Consider the following 18,008-nt stretch of genomic DNA (forward strand, 5'->3'; position numbering starts at 1 on the left):
TCCTCTAGAAACATCTCAAGGGATTCCTCCAGGGAGTCTCCTAGGAATTCTTCCAGGGCAGTATTTCCCAGTTTTCCCCAAATTCCAGGGATTTCGTGCGGTATTGACCCAGAGATTCCTCCTGGGACATCTCAAGGCATTCCTGTAGGAAGTCCTCCAGGAAGTCTTCCAGGGATTCCTTCAGGAACTCATCCAGGGATTCCTTCAGGAAGACCTCTACGGGTTTTTTCCGGAATTTCTCCAGGGAATCCTCCAGGAACTCCTCCAGCGATTCCTCAAGGGATTTCTGACTAGAAAAATATAACATTATTATAACAAACCCTGATATTTATAACTCATTGTGATATAATCAAGTTTTAATATCTTTGGGGTTTAAAAAAATGATATCCCAATTATATTATATTATGATATAAAAGTTGTTTTATAACTCATTGTTAAATAATTAAGTTTCAGTTACTTGACATTCAGAAAATCATTTTGTACAATTGTATCAAAATATGATAGGAACTTGTTTTCTTGAAGCTAAAACTTATATCATATTTTGTTATAATATTGATCAGATCATAACAAAATAGGTTATTATTTTGATTAGACCGGTGTACTTTTTGTTACAATTTTAGTTATTTTAACATCATCCTAACATCATCCTGGTGCCGGGGCCCGTGGCGTAGTTGGTCACACGTTCGCTTCATACGCGGATGGTCATGGGTTTGATTCCCAGCCCCGGCACTTGCAATTTTTCGTCAGTTGCTCTTCCCCCGAGAGCGACTGGCACTGACCCTCTTCTGAGCCCCGTGGCTCAAACGGACCCGGATACCTGGACATCGACGAACTGCTACTCATAAATGGACCCTCAATCGGACTGGAAAGGAACAACGGCCATCCATCATCCTTGTGCTCATCCTTCTACCACGTATAGAGTAGAAAAGTGAAAGCAGCAGAAAGGCAACCAGTTCGATAAAGTAGAATAGAATATACATCTAGGCGCTGCACAAAATGTTAGTGCAGCTGTCAATTGAAATCGCTCACGTAGTGCCCTAGTGGACAATAGAGCTGTAATTAGGTTAAGTGATTAAGAATAAAAAAAAAACATCATCCTGCACCTAGTTTATAACATAATAAGTTATAGAAAATTTTTATAACATCATAACACAAAGTGTAATAAACTTGATAGATTTTTCTAGTCGGGTTCCTCTATCAATTCCTCTTGGGATTACTCCAGGGATTCTTCCTGGGATTTCCCTAGAGGTTCCTTCTGGAATTTCTCCAAGGATTTCACCTGGAATTCTTCTAGTAATTTCTCCAGGAGTTCTTCCAGGAGTTCCTCCAGAAATACCTCTAGGGATTCTTCCAAGAACTTCTATAGGGGTTCCTACAGGAATTTCTCCAGGGATTCCTTCTGCAAATCCTCCATGGATTTCTTTAGGTTTTTATTAATAGGGATTTATTCAGGAATTTCACCAAGGAGTTCTTCCAGAAGTTCCTTCTAGAATTACTCCCGGGATTTCTCCAAGAATTTCTCCAATGGTATCTTCGAGATTCCTCCAGAAATTTTTCCAGGAATACCTCCACGAATTCCTTCAGAAATTCAACCAGGGATTGCTTCAGGAATTTCCCCAGTGAATCCTTCAGGAACTTCTCCGCGGATTTCTTTAGGAATTCTTCCAGTGATTCCTCAAGGAATTCCTCCATGGTTGCCTACGGGAATTTCTCCAGGGATTGCACCAGAAATTCTTTCAAGAATTGCTCCAGTAATTCTTTCAGGGTTTGCTTCAGGAAGTCCTCCAGTAATTGCTTTAAATTACTAAAGGAATTTCTCCAGAAATTCCTCTCGGGATTCCTCCAGCAATTGCTACAAAGATTCCTCCTGGAATTTCTCTAGGGATTCCCTCAGGAATTCCTACAGGGATTCCTTCAGAAATTTTTCCAGGAACATCTACAAAAATTTTATCAAAAAATTTCTCGAGGATTTTTTTTGCAATTCCTTCAGGAATTCTTTTTGAAATTCCTGTAGGGATTACTCTAGATTTTTTTTTCAAGGATTCCTCCAGGAATATTTTAGGGATTTATAAAGGAACTCCTTCAGGGAATCTTCCAGGCATTCCTTTTGGGACTCCTCAAGGAATTTCTCTAGGTAATTCTCTTGGAGTTACTCCAGGAATTTATCCAAGGAATCCTTCAGGGATTTCTCCAGAATTTCCTCCAGTAGTTCTTCCTGGAATTCCTCCTGTGTTTTTCTACAAATTAAGACAGGAGTACCTTCAGAAATTGTAGAAATCGTTCCATTATCTTTTTCAGGGATGCACTCAAGGATTTCTAGAGGAAACATTCAGCGATTTGTCTTGGAATGTTTATGATACTTTCATGGGTGCATTTAGACAGGATTGGTGGTCCAGTTTTTACCGCCTCTGATAATTTTTCAGAAGGTCTTGGGCTCAATCCCTGGGCTGTCCCTTACCTTCTGCTTTGTATCTCTCTATCAACTTTTTCTCTCTTTTCTATAAACAAAACTCATGTACTTTTATATGTTTATAGACATCGCTATAACGGTTTGAAAAAAAAAAATGTTTCTGCTCGAATGCGCAAGAAATTTTGCACAGCAAGCCCCATTTTATTTAACTTTTTTTCAGCTCCATATTGGGAAAATACAAAGCTTGCTATATATTTCGAGAATTAGCAATTGCCACAAAAATTCTCTAAAAATATCAGTGAATTCCAAGTTGGCACTAGAAATACTTATGACATATTGCAAGAGCCAACTATTGCAACAAAGATTGTAAAAAATCTGTGAATTCCCTGTCAGCACAAGAAGTCCCTAATATATATTCTGAGAAGCTGCTTTGCCAAAAAGATTCTAAAAAATCTGTAAATTCTTAGTTCAGCCAATGGCAGAATGATTCTAAAAATAATCTGTGAACTCGAAGTTGGCACGATAAATCCTTAAAATATATTTCAAGGATTAGCCATTGCCGCAGACTTTAAATATAATCTGTGAATTCTCAGTTGGCATCAGAAATCCTCAAAATTTCGAGGATCAGCTATTACTACAAAGGTTTATAAACAATCAGTGAATGCTCAGTTGGCACCAGAAATCTTTGAAATATATTCCAAGGATCAGCTAATACCACAAAGATTTACAAGGAATCCTTAAAATAAATTCCGAGCATTGCCGCAATGATTCTAAAAATAATCTGTGTATTTTCAGTTTGCACCAGAAATCCTTAAAATATTTTCCGAGGATCAGCCTTTGCTGCAGGTTTTAAAAATAATCAGTAAACTCCCAGTTTGCACCAGAAATTCTTAAAATTTATTCCAAGGATTAGCCATTGCCGCAGACTTTATATGATCAATAATTAATATAATATAATCTGTGAATTCTCAGTAAGCACCAGAAATTCCTAACCTATATTCCGAAAATCAGCTATTACCACAAAGATTTACAAAAAAAAATCAGTTAATTCCCAGTTTGAACCAGAAATGCTTCAAATATTTTCCGAGGATCAGCCATTGCCGCAGGTTTTAAAAAAAAATCTGTGAATTCTCAGTTGGAATCAGAAATCCTTGAAATATATTCCGAAAATTAGCTATTTCCACAACGATTTATAAAAAATCAGTGAACTCCCAGTTTGCTCCAGAAATTCTTAAAATATATTCCAAGGATTAGCCATTGCCGCAGACTTTATATGATCAATAATTAATATAATATAATCTGTGAATTCTCGGTAAGCACCAGAAATTCCCAAAATATATTCCAAAAATCAACTGTTACCACAAAGATTTACAAAAAAAAACGGTTAATTCCCAGTTTGAACCAGAAACCCTTAAAATATTTGCCGAGGGTAAGATATTGCGGCAAGGATTCTAAAAATATTCTGTGAATTCCCAGGTGACACCAGAAATCCTTGAAATTTATTCCGAGAATCAGCCATTGCCGCAAAGATTCTAAAAATAATCTGTGAATTTGCAGTTGGTACCAGAAATCCTTAAAATATTTTCCGCTATATATAGCAACACAAAAAAGTATAAAAAATCAGTGAATTTCCAGTTTGCACCAGGAATCCTCAAAATGGGTTCGAGGATCAGCCATTGCCGCAGACTTTAAATATAATTAGTAAATTCTCAGTTTTCACCAGAAATCCTTAGAATATATTCCGAGGACCAGCCATTGCCGCAAGGATTCTAAAAATAATATGTGAATTTCCAGTTGGCACCAGAAATCCCCGGAATGTATTCCGAAAATCAGCTTTTATCACAAAGATTCATAAAAAAGCAGTTAACTCACAGTTTGCACCAGAAATCCTTAAAATTTATTCCGGGGATAAGCCACTACTGCCGCAAGGACTCTAAAAATATTCTGTGAATTTCTAGATGGCACCAGAAGTCCTTCAAATATATTCCGAGGATCAGCTATTTCCATAAAGATTTATAAAAAATCAGTGAATCCTTAGTTGGCACCAGAAATCCTTAAAATATATTCCGAGGATCAGCTATTAACATGAAGATGTATAAAAAATCAGTAAATTCCCTGTTTGTACAGGAAATACTTAAAATATATTACGAGCATTGACGTAAAGATTCTAAAAATAATCAGTGAATTGCCAGTCTGCATCAGAAATCCTTAAAATGTATTCCGAGGATCAGCCATAGCCGCAGACTTTAAAAATAATCTGTGAATTCTCAGTTGGCACCAGAAGTCCTTGTTGAATAGGATGCTATGGCCTTCAACTTAGCAATCTTATCCTTCATCGTATACGACATTATGTTGACTGGGTAACAAATATGTATACCAAAAATCAGCCATTGCCACAAAAATTTAAACAAAATCAATGAATTCCCAGTTTGCATCAGAAACCCCTATAATATTTATTCCGAGGATCAGCCATTACCGCATTAAATTGAATTATATTTACAAAAAATGCATTGATCTTTTGATTTTATACGAAAGAGCCTCGTTTTATGAGCCACTATGTTTTTATCCAGATTTTTAGAACATTATTTTGGTACCTAAAATCAATTTCAAAGAGATTTTTTGAAATTACCTTTTGACAGTTGGGAAACTGCTTGACAGCTCCGCCTAGTACAAAATGCGATGAGGGGTGGTTCGACATATCGCTCCCATAAAAACTTCAAATTGATGTTTAAATAGGTTCCCGGGCTCCAAAATTCACGAAAATTTGGATTTCGCCTCAGTTTCTTATGCAGATTCAGATTATAGAATTGCCTCAACACCCATAAAGAAGTCAATTGTTCAAAGGAATTAAATAAGAATATTTATTTTACAAAATTCTCAACATATGCCAAATTTCTAAAATAATTGCAATAAATTAATCAGAATTTCTCCAAGGAGTTCCATAACAACTGTGATCTTTCGTGAACAATTTTTAACATAAGCCAAATTTTTAAAACAATTGTAAAAAAATGACTAGAATTTATTCAAAGAGTTCCATGAGAATTGTGATTTTACTACAACAATTCTTAACATAAGCCAAATCAATAAAAAAAAGCCAGAAATTTTCCAAAGATTTCTATAAGAACTGTGGACTTACGACAGAAATTCTCAAAAAAAAAAATATGAAAAAAAATAGCAGGATTAATGCAAAGAGTTCCATAAGTGCTGGGGTTTTACGACAACAATATAAAATATAAGCCAAAGTTTTAGAATTATGTATATGAAATAAATAATCAGAATTACTCCAAGGAGTGCCATAATCCACTGTGCCACTGTGATCTTTCGAAAACAATGTGTTTGTCTTCAAAACCTTGTCAAGCTGAGAAAATTAAAGTTAGTGAACAATGCATTACCATTACAAGGTTCGAATTGCCATAGAATGATATCATTTATTTCGCACTACAACACCATAAGAAATAATATCACATTGTCTGATTACAGTACGAACGCGAGAGACCTCACTTTTCCCCCTGCCCTATCCGCAACCCGGGGAACGTCCTGTTGGATTTCGAAAGCCTCGGAGAATACTATATACCTTCAATGGCATTCCCACACTCTAACCTACATTGCCCATTCAGGGGTCTGACTGGGACTATTACCCTCCCTCAATTTGTAATATTCTCACCAACTCTGAATTATATTTTCCCGGCACATAAATGGCTTCGACAAATGTCCGATACACTATGCAGCAGCATGATCAGTATAACTAACTAATCAGATGATTTTAAGATCAGTTTATTATTGATTGGCATGATATGTTTAATAGTTTAATAGTTTATTTAATCAATTACGCAAACCTGTTACATTGATTAAATGTTTAGGAGAGGTCAAGTTATATGTTCTGATCATTAAAAAATGGGATTATATAGGTTGTAATTGTATATTGCGGTAAAGACTTACAAAAAACAGTGACCTCTTAGCGACTTAGCCGAAAACAAAGTCCTAATCGCTAAACAAGACTTGTGACTTACTACATACCTGAGAGAGGGGAGACAGCTGGCTTCGATTGCGTGCTACTTAATGTCAAGGAGGACCTGTCACAAACTGTCACCGCGAACCGAGCTGAAAATCGCACATTGATGGTGTTGAGTGGCCAAATATCCAAAAGATCTTATTAAAATTCCGCTCCGTTTGTTGTAATTGAAAAAGATAAAATATAAATGATCAATTTTCCTCGACCAGCGCAACGAATCAATTTATTTTCCATGCTCTGTCGCAACAAACTCAATATGCAAATCATTTTTGACGAATAATATGTTTTCAAACCATTGTGCGACGCACAAAGTTGAAAAAAGAAGTAAGAAGAAGACATGTAAACATCGTGTCTGTCAGTGAGCTGTCTCCTCTCTCTCAGCTACATACTATATCTGCATTGCATATCGGGATAAGAATTCTTATTTACCTTTGAATTCGATGAATCCGCAAAGAATTAAACTTTGACCATCATCGCTTCGCCCATCTCGCTCGCACTGTGCACTTTGGATTGTTCGGAACGTAAATTCTTTGGGTCACACACGCCGAGATACTCTGCTTGGTTGCGGCATCTGCTTTGGAGCCCAAGAAAAACGGGATTCAGCACAAATGTAGGTTAGGTTGTTGCCCCTGTTTATTTTAAACCACAATTCTCAATCACTTTTCCCTTTCGAAGAAGCACAGCTTTTCCCTCAACAAATCCGGATCACACATTTCCACGCACCACGTAAAAATAGAAACTTACGCTGAATTTCTCGTGGCGTGCACCGGAACAGGGAATCACTATCGCTGAGGCTGCTAGACGATGACGACGGCGGCAGACCAGAAAACTACGTTGCGCCAATCACTTCCCCACAACCACCCATCACTTCCTGTGGCAATTTTCCACACTACCTGGTGCCCGCCAGCAAACTCATCCGGAAATCCGAGCGTTCGCTTTCACTTAGCTGACGAGGCCCCAGCGGCAGTGAATGTTGGGGTCAGAACCCTCTGAATTCTGTACACTTCCGCACGCGTGATGCAAAACGGTTCCGCCAGGATTGATCAAACTGTAACTTTTTTTTTCTCGTGACGACTGCGCGACGACGTGCTTCTCCTTGCGCTGCTGCTCGGGGGCTTTCACAATAAACAAACACAATTGCATAAATGGCTTCGAAACCCATATTTGTCACAGCTCTGCACAATTTCCACAATGTATACGCCCACTGGAGCTGCGTCTTCACGTATATTTTTAATAATTCGACCGAGCCAACGACCATAATAAATTATTATTTTACGCGATAACTGCATAAACGAAAACACAACTTTTTGCGAGTCGCGGATCACGTCGGAGATGGCTCGCATAAGCGAGAGTACGACACACTGATCTTGTATGGACACAACGCACACCAAACTGTGACTATTTTCCATACGGTATGTGTGTGCGTGTACCCATTACATTCGAGTACCACTATGTTGAGTGTACGAATAGTCGAGCAGATAATTCTCTAAAACCACGTATGAGCGCTTGCGCGCCACGGACTGTGAGCAAAACGCGCATGGAACGTGAGTGTTTAGCGCTTGCAACGTTGTGCACTAAAACGCGCACAAGTCCTTGTTTTGGGTGTAGAAACTCAGTGTTGGGTTGACGCACTGAACTGCAAAAGTTGGGCTGTCTCTCTCTTCACTCTCCGGCAACAATAGAAAGAGCGCATGAAAAGGGAGATGAAAAAAAATCAAAATTGAGTTTAAAAGTACCTAATTTTTAGTTTTTCAGTTTCTCCGTGTATACTAAACATGTTATGTCATGTTTCGGAAAAATTCCTAAATCCAATTCAGAACCCCATTGAAAATCCGGACTCGAGACGCACTCCGAGGGGAAAATGAGCCCAAGAAATGAGGTCCTTTTATGAATATGATCGGTCCGTCCGTGTGCCATCCGTGGGTTTCCGCCTGCTTGGATCGGAAGAAAGAAAGAGGCGACAATCTGCTTACGGAACGTGGACGCCTACTACGGTACGGACGACGACGACGCGTCGGTGAACGTCGGTCGACCGATTTGTCATCGTTCGGATTTGCGTTTTTATTATTCTACGATCTAACACTCTCCTTTCTCCATACTGTTAACGGTCGTCGTCGTCGGGTGGGTGAAACATGTTTGCGCACAATACCGTCTTACCCCGCTGGTTCGACACGTTTTAATACGACACTTTTTAATTCGTACCCCGCTTATTCGACACATGTCGAATTAAAAAGTGTTCAAATGTCACAGCAATGTACACTGTAAATGCAAAACAGTTTGATATTGCGCTTATACTCGCACCCGCAGCAGCTCCTCTTGCAGCAGCTAATTCCGGAAGTTCTGAGTTGGTGCTTTTCAACACCCAAACCTCCTGGAGACCAACCGGAATGAACTGAGGATGGCATCAATCGCAGAAAGGACGAGCTTTTCATTCGCACCACCGCAATATCTGTTGAAATTACGTTTCATAAAAAATTTGGAAATCAAAACAAAAACAAAAATAGAGTTGCCAAAATTTAATGAGTATGTTGGTGTAGGGTGGCCAGTTTGTCGAATTAAAAGTTTACCCCGGTTATTCGACAACAGTCGGTGTCGTATTAGCGGGGTAATACGGTATTTACACAATGGGAATCGACACGGGCTCTGTCTCTCTTCGCTTCGAAGGGTACACCCACCAGGATCGAAGGTTTTGCGGAGGAGTCGATTTAGATACTCAAGAATGATTTTGATACTCTTGGAAATTATTTACGGACGGCTCTGTAAACTGAATGGTGTTGCTTTTAGATATTTTCTACAAACAAAAAGAATACTTAAAATGTATATCTTGTGTCTAATAATGTGCAACGTAAGGTAAGGATGTTTGCTTTAACCGACAATTATCTATTGTTATTCTTCAGGTAACTTATGTGAAGTACTCTTTCCACCTTAACCTAGATCATCCGGAAAGTTATAGTTGGATCGGTTGCTAACAAAGCTTTCCGTATAAAAACATCCAATACAAATACAATACACCGTATCGTTACACTAAACTACAGTTTTTGTGGTTGTAATACACTAAAAACTACAATATAAACTAAGGTTATGCACCATATGATGTATCGTTAATGAATATTTGTCAAAACAATACATGGATTGAAGATTCAATCAAATCTCAAGCAAAACCATACTCTGTAATGTTATCGTATTTTGGACTATCCATACAATAACATGTACTGTTGTTTTATCAAAGAATAATTATAAAAATCAGTTTGCAGTTTTTTTTGTAGTTGTATTGTTATGTATTATTATGCATTGTATTTGTATGGAAATTTTTATCCGGGTTGTTCACGCGTAGGTTTGGGTTCTCACTCATGAAATTCATTGTCTGACATCAATATCTTAACCCATACAGTTAACTAATCTTCACTTTTCTTTCCTGTCGTCTGCTCCTCTTTTCCCACAGGCATGGGCACCCGTTTCGATGACAACCGGCTGACGCTGCGGATCCATCGGGGCCGTGGCTCGACGGCGAGTGCCCACGGAGCTCCGGGCGGCGTAGCCGGTGCCCTCGGAGCCGTAGGAGCCCACCACGAGTCACCGCATAGCAACGGAAGCACTCACAGTACCACCACCAGCTTGGGCAGTGCCTCACCGGAACGCCTTTCGCGGTACATGACCCGCTGCAAGAACCACGAGAAGATCAAAATCTCCGTATCCTACCCCTCGACGGAGAATTTGAACCAGAGTTCCTCGGCCGGAGAGGGCAGTAAGCTGTTGTACGCGGTTCACTACACCTCGAACGGAGGCCGAGAGCACAACGCGTCGCACATCTTCCGGAGGCCTTCCAAGGAGCAGAGCGGGAGTGGTCAGTATCTGACGGTGGACGGACAGGGCAGGAGCCTCCTGTCGCCGCGGTCCAGCAAGCGGATGGGCAAGCGTAACATAAAAGCTCAGGTCAAGCGCTTCCGGATGGAAACCAAGGCGGCCAAGACGTTGGCCATCATCGTCGGGTTGTTCATCCTGTGTTGGCTTCCGTTCTTCACCATGTACCTGATAAGGCCCTTCTGCGACAACTGCATCAACGATCTGCTGTTCTCGATCGTGTTCTGGATCGGGTACTGCAACTCGGCCATCAACCCGATGATCTACGCCCTGTTTTCCAAGGACTTCCGGTTCGCGTTCAAGCGACTGATCTGCCGGTGCTTCTGCTCGGCGGAGGCGATCCCTCGGCCGGCCAGCCGCCGAGGATCGGATATGTCTCAGATCCGGATGCACGGAGCGCGGACTCCGAGCATATCGCCGTCGGCGGCTGCACAATCCATCGGCGATGACAGCGACCCGGTCGGAAATCTGTCCGACAGCAGATGACGATCGTTTGGCCCGAGCGTCAGTTCGAATTCTAGTCCTGGGCTGGGCGTGCGGGGACGCCACAGCAACAGCATTACCAATGCTTCGCCGTCGGTGGCGGGTGGAACCATGGCAACGGCGACTACGAGGAGTAGTGGCACGTCGCCTACTACGGATACGGCGGCGGCGTCGAGAGGAATTGTCAGCCGCGCGCCGGTTTATGACATCTGTCACCCGTTGGTGATGGAAAGTCCGGGGTTCACCGGGTACGGAAGCAGCGGAAGTGGTAGGTATGGTGGAGATGACGGACTGGCGAGGGGGTCGGACAATGCGAGGGAAGGGAGCGTGGGAGGTAGCAGCTTGACTAGGGTGGATATTTGATCGTTTTGGGGTAGGAGACTGCTGCACTTTTGTGACAGTTCGTAAAGGGGGATTCCTCAAGGGCAGATTATTTCGGTGATGTTAAACGAAGACGTCACTCAAAACGCATGATAGATTTATCGTTGAGATAAAGTAGATTTCAGCAACCGTTCAGAAGGAAACTCTGTTTCTTCCTCAACGATACAAATATAGAATTTCATCCTGTAGAGTTCTGTCCTTTAACATTTTCACTGTGCCGAGTTTACGAAAAAGAACTTGTTTCTTATTCTGTCTAAATAACCTTGGTAACCGCTTTTAATGAACTCGGTCAGCAAATTTGGAGTTTTTGATTAGTTTATGCACGAGATCACTGATTTGACGTTTGAGTGGTGCCGTGTTTACAGAAAATGAACTCGTTTCCATGGCCACCTATAATGACGAGTCAAGGGGGAGTCGCTGAGCACATCTTTACTTGCGCCAATTATTTTCAGTGTGCCACCGGGTATTGAATAGTGCCTCAGTGTGCCCTGAAGTGCCACTGCTTGATGATTCAGATTTTGCTTGGCAACTACCAAGGAAACCAACTGTTTGTTTTCATTTTGCAGGTCAAATGCACATGGTTGCCTTGTTTTTTCACCCAAACTCAAGTGTCAAAATTGTGCCTCAGAGTGCCTCGGTGTGTCACACAGCGTATAGGACGGTGGTCTTGGCACCTCTTGGCACAATGTTTCAAGCGACTAGCCCCTTGTGACGAGTACACCGATGAACTGAATTCATCGCGATCCGAAAATTTTGACACTAGAGCGGGGCCATTCCTAATCAGAATTGATCAATTCTGATTGGAAATCGTTCACTTCTGATTAGAAGCGGCCCTGCTCTAGTGATAACATTTTCGGACCGCGATGAATTCAATTCATCGGTGCACTCGTCTATAACACGGCCTCACTCAAAAGGTAAACGAATAAACATATGTATTCATCACGAGTTCATTTTCTGTTAACACGAAACCGCTCAAACGTCAAATAGACGAGTGCACCGATGAACTGAATTCATCGCGGTCCGAGAATTTTAACACTAGAGCTGGGCATTCCCAATCAGAATTATTCAATTCTGATTGGAAATCGTTCACTTCTGATTGGAAGCGGCACCGTCAAATTCCTCGGACCGCGATGAGTTCAATTCATCGGTGCACTCGTCTATTAGTGGACTCGTGCAAAGGGTAAGTGCCCTTAGATGAACTAAATGCCAAAACTATGGACTTATCCAACGATGAACCGAATTCATCGCGGTCCGAGAATTTTGACACTGGAGCAGGGCCGTTCCAATCAGAATTGGACGATTCTGATTGGAACAGACCCCGCTCTAGTGTCAAAATTCTCGGACCGCGATGAATTTGGTTCATCGGTGGATAAGTCCATTGGATTTAACCTTTGGTTCACCCTAAGTGAACCACTTCCCATGGACTTATCCACCGATGAACCGAATTCATCGCGGTCCGAGAATTTTGACACTAGAGCGGGGCCGTTCCAATCAGAATTGGACGATTCTGATTGGAACAGACCCCGCTCTAGTGTCGAAATTCTCGGACCGCGATGTATTTGGTTCATCGGTGGATAAGTCCATAGCTTAAGATCAACTGTTGAACTGAGTTCACTCGGTCTGAGAATTTTGACACAAGAGGGTGGCAGTAACCAATCAGAAGCTTGTTCGAACCGAGTGAATTCAGTTTACCATCGGATGGGTCCAAAGTATGAAAACTAACAAATTAAGCAAATGATCTGGTGCATTGATCTCAAGAATCAACGTAAATCTTCAACCAAAAACATGTCTGGGCTTTAACTGCCAAAATCACAATCGTTATATTGTCAAGTTTTCCATTTTCTTCTGAGATCTTCCTCGAATCATTTCTATCGAAAATCACAAAAGAGTTCGACTTGTCTGCCCACTAAACGTGCAAAGCATTCTCCTTCCAAAACAATTAAACCCCGCTCCCGGCTGCTACTGGAAATGAACTTCTTAAGTGTGTAGAGCAAACAACGCACTGTTTCGTAAACAAGCAGCGTCGAAAAGCTACAAACAAGAGTCATCAAGATGAATTGAATCCGACGACGACGATGACGGGGCAAACAATAGCGCTGAACAAACACAAACATAAATCCATAAAAACCAGTGAAGAGGCAGCTGCCAGACGCTAGCTTTGTCTGTCGCGTCGCGTCACTCGCCAAGTAACAACAGTGTAAATAAACAATCGAATACGGGTAATAATTTTATGAACTAAAACCGGAAACAAAGTTAGCCATGGGGAGAGTTTTTCGCCTACTGAGGGAGAGAGAAAAGGCGTACAGGCGACAGGAAGCGCCAGCCAAGACTCATGAATAAGACAAAACAAGAGTAGTGAAAACAAACAAAAAAAACTAGGAAAGTAGAATAGTTTGAAGTTTAAAACTCCAACTGCAATGTTAATATGTGTAGGTTAGCTCCAATGTTTCCCAAGAAACTATGTCAAAACTCGAACGAGAGGAAGAAAACTGGAGACCGGAAGTTTACACCAGCAAGCCCAGTAAAACCGAACCAATCAATCGTTCTTTTTTGTTGATTTCAGAGTTTCAGTTGAAAAGTGGGAATTGTTTTTCCATCACCCAGCCACCATGTTATCGCCGGTGTAATGCCCTTTCAAGTGCTTTTTGATGGATCGAATTGGAAATTTTAGACATCAAGCAACCCACACGCGATTACGCGCTCCGCTCATCGTAGTTGGCCAGTGTTTCGCCATTAATCACCATCGAAAAGGGCGGGTTGTTGCGTTGCTGCAGCATGGTTCGATTGAATAGCCGACTTTGATGCGGTCGATGGTGGGTTGTGAGCTCCATCGTTTGCCGTTGCAATGCAACAACGTTCGAAACTTGGTTGGAAACGAGCCATCGCATTCACCGTATACGCCTCGCGCTGATTGTGTTTGGTGGTGCGTGGTTGTTCCGCGTATGGCATACATCGGGGCGCCGCCCGATGAAAGCCATTCCGCGTGGTGAGTATTCCGTTGATTGAACTTGTACCTAGTTGATTATTATTTTCTATGAACTTTTTCAAACTAGCAATAAAAGTCAGTATGTTGCTATACGACTTGGAAAGCTACTAGAAATGAAATGAATTGAATCTAGATTTGAACTACATAGCTATGTGATAGCAAATTCTTCACACCTTTTTGTGGTTTCTATGTTCTAAACTTACCCCAGCGGAAACTATTTTCGAAAAATATTCGACAACAATTCTTTCCAAAGCATGGCAAAACGTAAAGCCAAACACAAATCGCCAAATTTAGAACAATATGCAGTCGGAAACAACGTCGTGAAAACATAATCGCCCAATGCTAGTCACGCTGTAGGGTCTTGTACCATTTGGGCAGGTGTACCTATTTTGGGCACTTGCCGCTATAACTAAGCCAATTTCAAACCGATTGATTTGAAACTTTGTCCAGAGTTAGGCACGTACAGTATCTAACGCTGTACAAAGATTCAAATCATTCGGTTTGAAATTGACTTAGTTATAGCGGTAAGTGCCCAAAATAGGTACACCTGCCCAAATGGTACAATACCCTACTTTCTGTCGGGTTCAACAAAACAACCGGGAACGTGATATAAAACGTGAAATGAACGAAATAGTTTCGGCACAGACAAACAGACGTCTCACTCTACTCACTTCCCACCGTTTCCCTTTTTAACGGATTATTCAAACATTCCATAGTTCGCAAATCACGCGCTCATGGCGCTCGCGTCGTTTTTACTCCTGTTAGACGTTTGCTCACTACCGCCATCTACTCAGTGGGTTTGCGTACCACATCGTAATTAGCATTGGGCGATTATGTTTGCGTCACGATGATTTTTATCGCATTTTGTTGTAAGTGATATGTCTGTTTGTCTGTGGTTTCGGACTGCATTTACAAGCTTGCTCTGTTTATTTTTGACGAATAAATAAGTCAAGTATGGAAAGGCAGAGTTGAATTCAGGTTTGCATTATGCTTGCTTCAGTGGCAAATTTGCATTCATTCGGGACGTATTTCTGTTATCGGCTTTACTCAAGGCTTTACTACATGCCTGCTGTTTAGTCAGAACGTCCTCTATTATATTTTCAGACACGCAGCAAAAGAGCTCGATCTTTTCGTGTTAAAGATCGAAGTAGCCAAGTACCCCGTACGCAATGATTGTTGCCGAATTACCGGGGTGAACTTTCAATCCGACAAACCGGTTACTCTACACTACACCCAATGAGAGTATATTACAGGTGGGGAAGATGAAAAGATGGTAAGGAAAGAAAAATGTAAATACAAATAGTGACGTCACTATATGACACGCGTTCTTATGGGAGCTCGCTTTCCTTGTAGTAGTGACATGTTTTGCACCAGACATAGATCCACAGAGAACAGACATCCAAGTCCAGTTCCGAAGCTGTGTAAGGAATTTAACGGCCATTTGAAATCGGCAACACAAGTGGCAATAGCGTGGCGCTGCAATCGGTTAATTTTCCATACTAATTTAATTCACCACTTGAAATGTTTCAATTCACCACTGACTGTGGCAATATGGTGTTTGGCGGCGTTTGTGTTTTCATCGTAGATTGGTTTGCAACCTTACTCAAGTGAAGATTCAAATCCTTACACAACTTTCTGAATGAAATTTGTTCCAGCCTGGATGTCTGTTCTCTGTGATAGATCTCACGCACACAAAGTATCTTTTTCCCCACCTCTATTAGACTCTCATTGCACTACACCACCTTGTTCATTAAAATTTGGCATCTCTATTTGTGTTTTTGTTTTGGTTTACGGGCGGTGAACACAAATCTAACGGATACTGTGGTAGTGCAGGTGAGGTGTCCGGCCGCGAGTGTTCTTTCCGCTGATTCCGAATTCCCGGTGCTTCTCCCGTTCCACTGCTGCCTGATTCTGCCATTAGGTTATTGGCCCAAGGAAACGGTCGCCTTTCGAAGAAAGTGATCGAAAAACGATTTGGCTGGTCGAGCCGCCATTGTTCCGTTGTGCGTGCGAAAAGAGACAAAAGGCAGAGACTCGTGAAGACTCTGCCGGGCGCCGGCTGCGAGTGTATTAGTGAATGACTTGGTGAACGGTGTTGTGGTCCCCACCGTCGATCGGTTGGAAGATTGGTGAACGATTAGAGTGCGGCGCCGATAAACAAAAACGGTTTGCCAAGTGACTTTAACGGTAGTGATAATGGTTGATGCCAGGTTCTCTATTCCAAAGTTAAATGGACAGAACTGGCAGAGCTGGAAAGTGCGCGTAGAAATGCTTTTGTGTCGTGAGGACCTGTGGTACGTAATCGAAGACGGTCTTCCGGAAGACGATGAACAGATTGAGCTCGCTCGGTGGAAGGTTGCCGATCGAAAAGCTAAAGCGACCATTGTGCTCTTGTTAGAAGATAGCCAGCTCCCGCTGGTGAAGAATAGTGTTTCCGCACGTGCGGTGTATAACTCGCTCAAATCGTACCACTGTGCGCGTTTCGCTGCTGAGGAAATTGTGCGCGATGAATCTTCCAGAGCGCGGGGATCTGGAGAGATACTTTTGCGAAATCGACGATTTGTTCGACCGAATTGGAGCCGCGGGCACAGAACTTGACAAGGACACAAAGATCTGTATGCTCTTGCTCTTGAGAAGCCTGCCGCCGTCGTTCGACGGAATCGTCTCGGCACTCGATGGTCGGCCAGATGACGATATTTCCATGGACGTAGTAAAGTCCAAACTGATGGACGAGTACCTCAGGCGCATGGAGAGGGAAGGTTCCTCTAGCAAAACGGAGAAGGCGATGCGCTCCTCGGAAGGAAAGAAGACGAAAGAAACGGGATCGTGCCACTTTTGCAAGCTGCCGGGCCACCTGCGTCGGAACTGCAGGAAGTTTCTCGAGACGCAGAATGCGGAGTGCTCGAAGAAAGAGGGCGCAAAAGTGAAGACCGCCAGAAGCAGGTTGCTTTCACGCTGGCTAAAGATGCTGGTTCGTCTGCCTGTATCATCGATAGCGGAGCAAGCACTCACATGACCGGAGACAGATCCTTCTTCGGAGAACTTCAGGAATTCGCTGGAGGTTGGACCACCATGGTGAATGGTGAGAAGACACAGATTCGTGGCGAAGGAAGTCGTGTGATCAGTGGTGTTGACGATAATGATGAAAATGGGAAGATCTCGATGGCCGAAGTGAAGTATGTGCCAAGCCTCGCGACGAGTTTGATTTCAGTGGGGCGCCTGGCGAAAAAGAATCTGAAAGTGGTATTTGAAGCAGATTCGTGCAACATCTGTGACCACAAGGGAACCGTTGTCGCGACCGGTGTTCGCGCCGGCGGCCTCTATCGCCTGTGGCTTGGTCATTCGTCGATTTGTGCTACAGCTGGCTAACATTTGGAGAACTGCCAGCACCAGTGGCACCGGCAGTTGAGCCGCCGCGATTGGGCAGCTGCCGAGCGGTTGCTGAAGAAGGAGCTTAATTGCGACCGGACTCAAGGTAAGCAACTGTGGATAGCGAAGTGTGTGAGTGTTGCGTGAAAAGGAAGTCCGCCCAGGTGCGGTGTGTGAGGGAAAATCAGCCCAGATTCTCGACATCGTCCACACAGACCTCTGTTGACCGATGAAGAATGAGACCCCAAGTGGTTGCCGCTATGTCATGCATGTTATTGATGACTAGTCGGTTTACCGTGACATACTTGTTGAAATCAAAATCCGAAGCGGCAGGTAACATTAAGGACTATGTCCGGTGGGTTGAAACTTTGACAGGCGCCAGCCGACAGGTCTGACGGCGGTGGCGAATTTGATCACGCCGAGCCGAGGCGATTTTACAAGGAGGAGGGAATAAAGCCACAATACACCACCGCATATTCTCCGCGTTGCTGAATGGAAGAATCGAT

At 42.5% G+C, this 18,008-nt stretch overlaps 1 protein-coding gene across 2 annotated transcripts in view; it reads left to right on the plus strand.

Moving 5' to 3' along the window:
- The window catches only part of LOC109412976 (octopamine receptor Oamb-like), an 841,374-nt gene that overhangs the window by 522,067 nt on the left and 301,299 nt on the right, over positions 1-18,008 (plus strand). Inside the window, exon 6 of one of the 2 annotated variants that reach the window (XM_029855986.2) lies at positions 9,865-12,263. The exons of the other annotated variant lie outside the window; for it this stretch is intronic. Within the exon in view, the coding sequence (XP_029711846.1) occupies positions 9,865-10,769 (905 nt within the window). The 3' untranslated portion in view covers positions 10,770-12,263. Of the gene's footprint in view, positions 1-9,864; positions 12,264-18,008 lie in introns of those variants that run through there. 2 annotated transcript variants of the gene reach the window in all.

Source organism: Aedes albopictus, chromosome 1 (assembly GCF_035046485.1).
Source record: "Aedes albopictus strain Foshan chromosome 1, AalbF5, whole genome shotgun sequence".
NCBI classification, from domain to species: domain Eukaryota; kingdom Metazoa; phylum Arthropoda; class Insecta; order Diptera; family Culicidae; genus Aedes; species Aedes albopictus.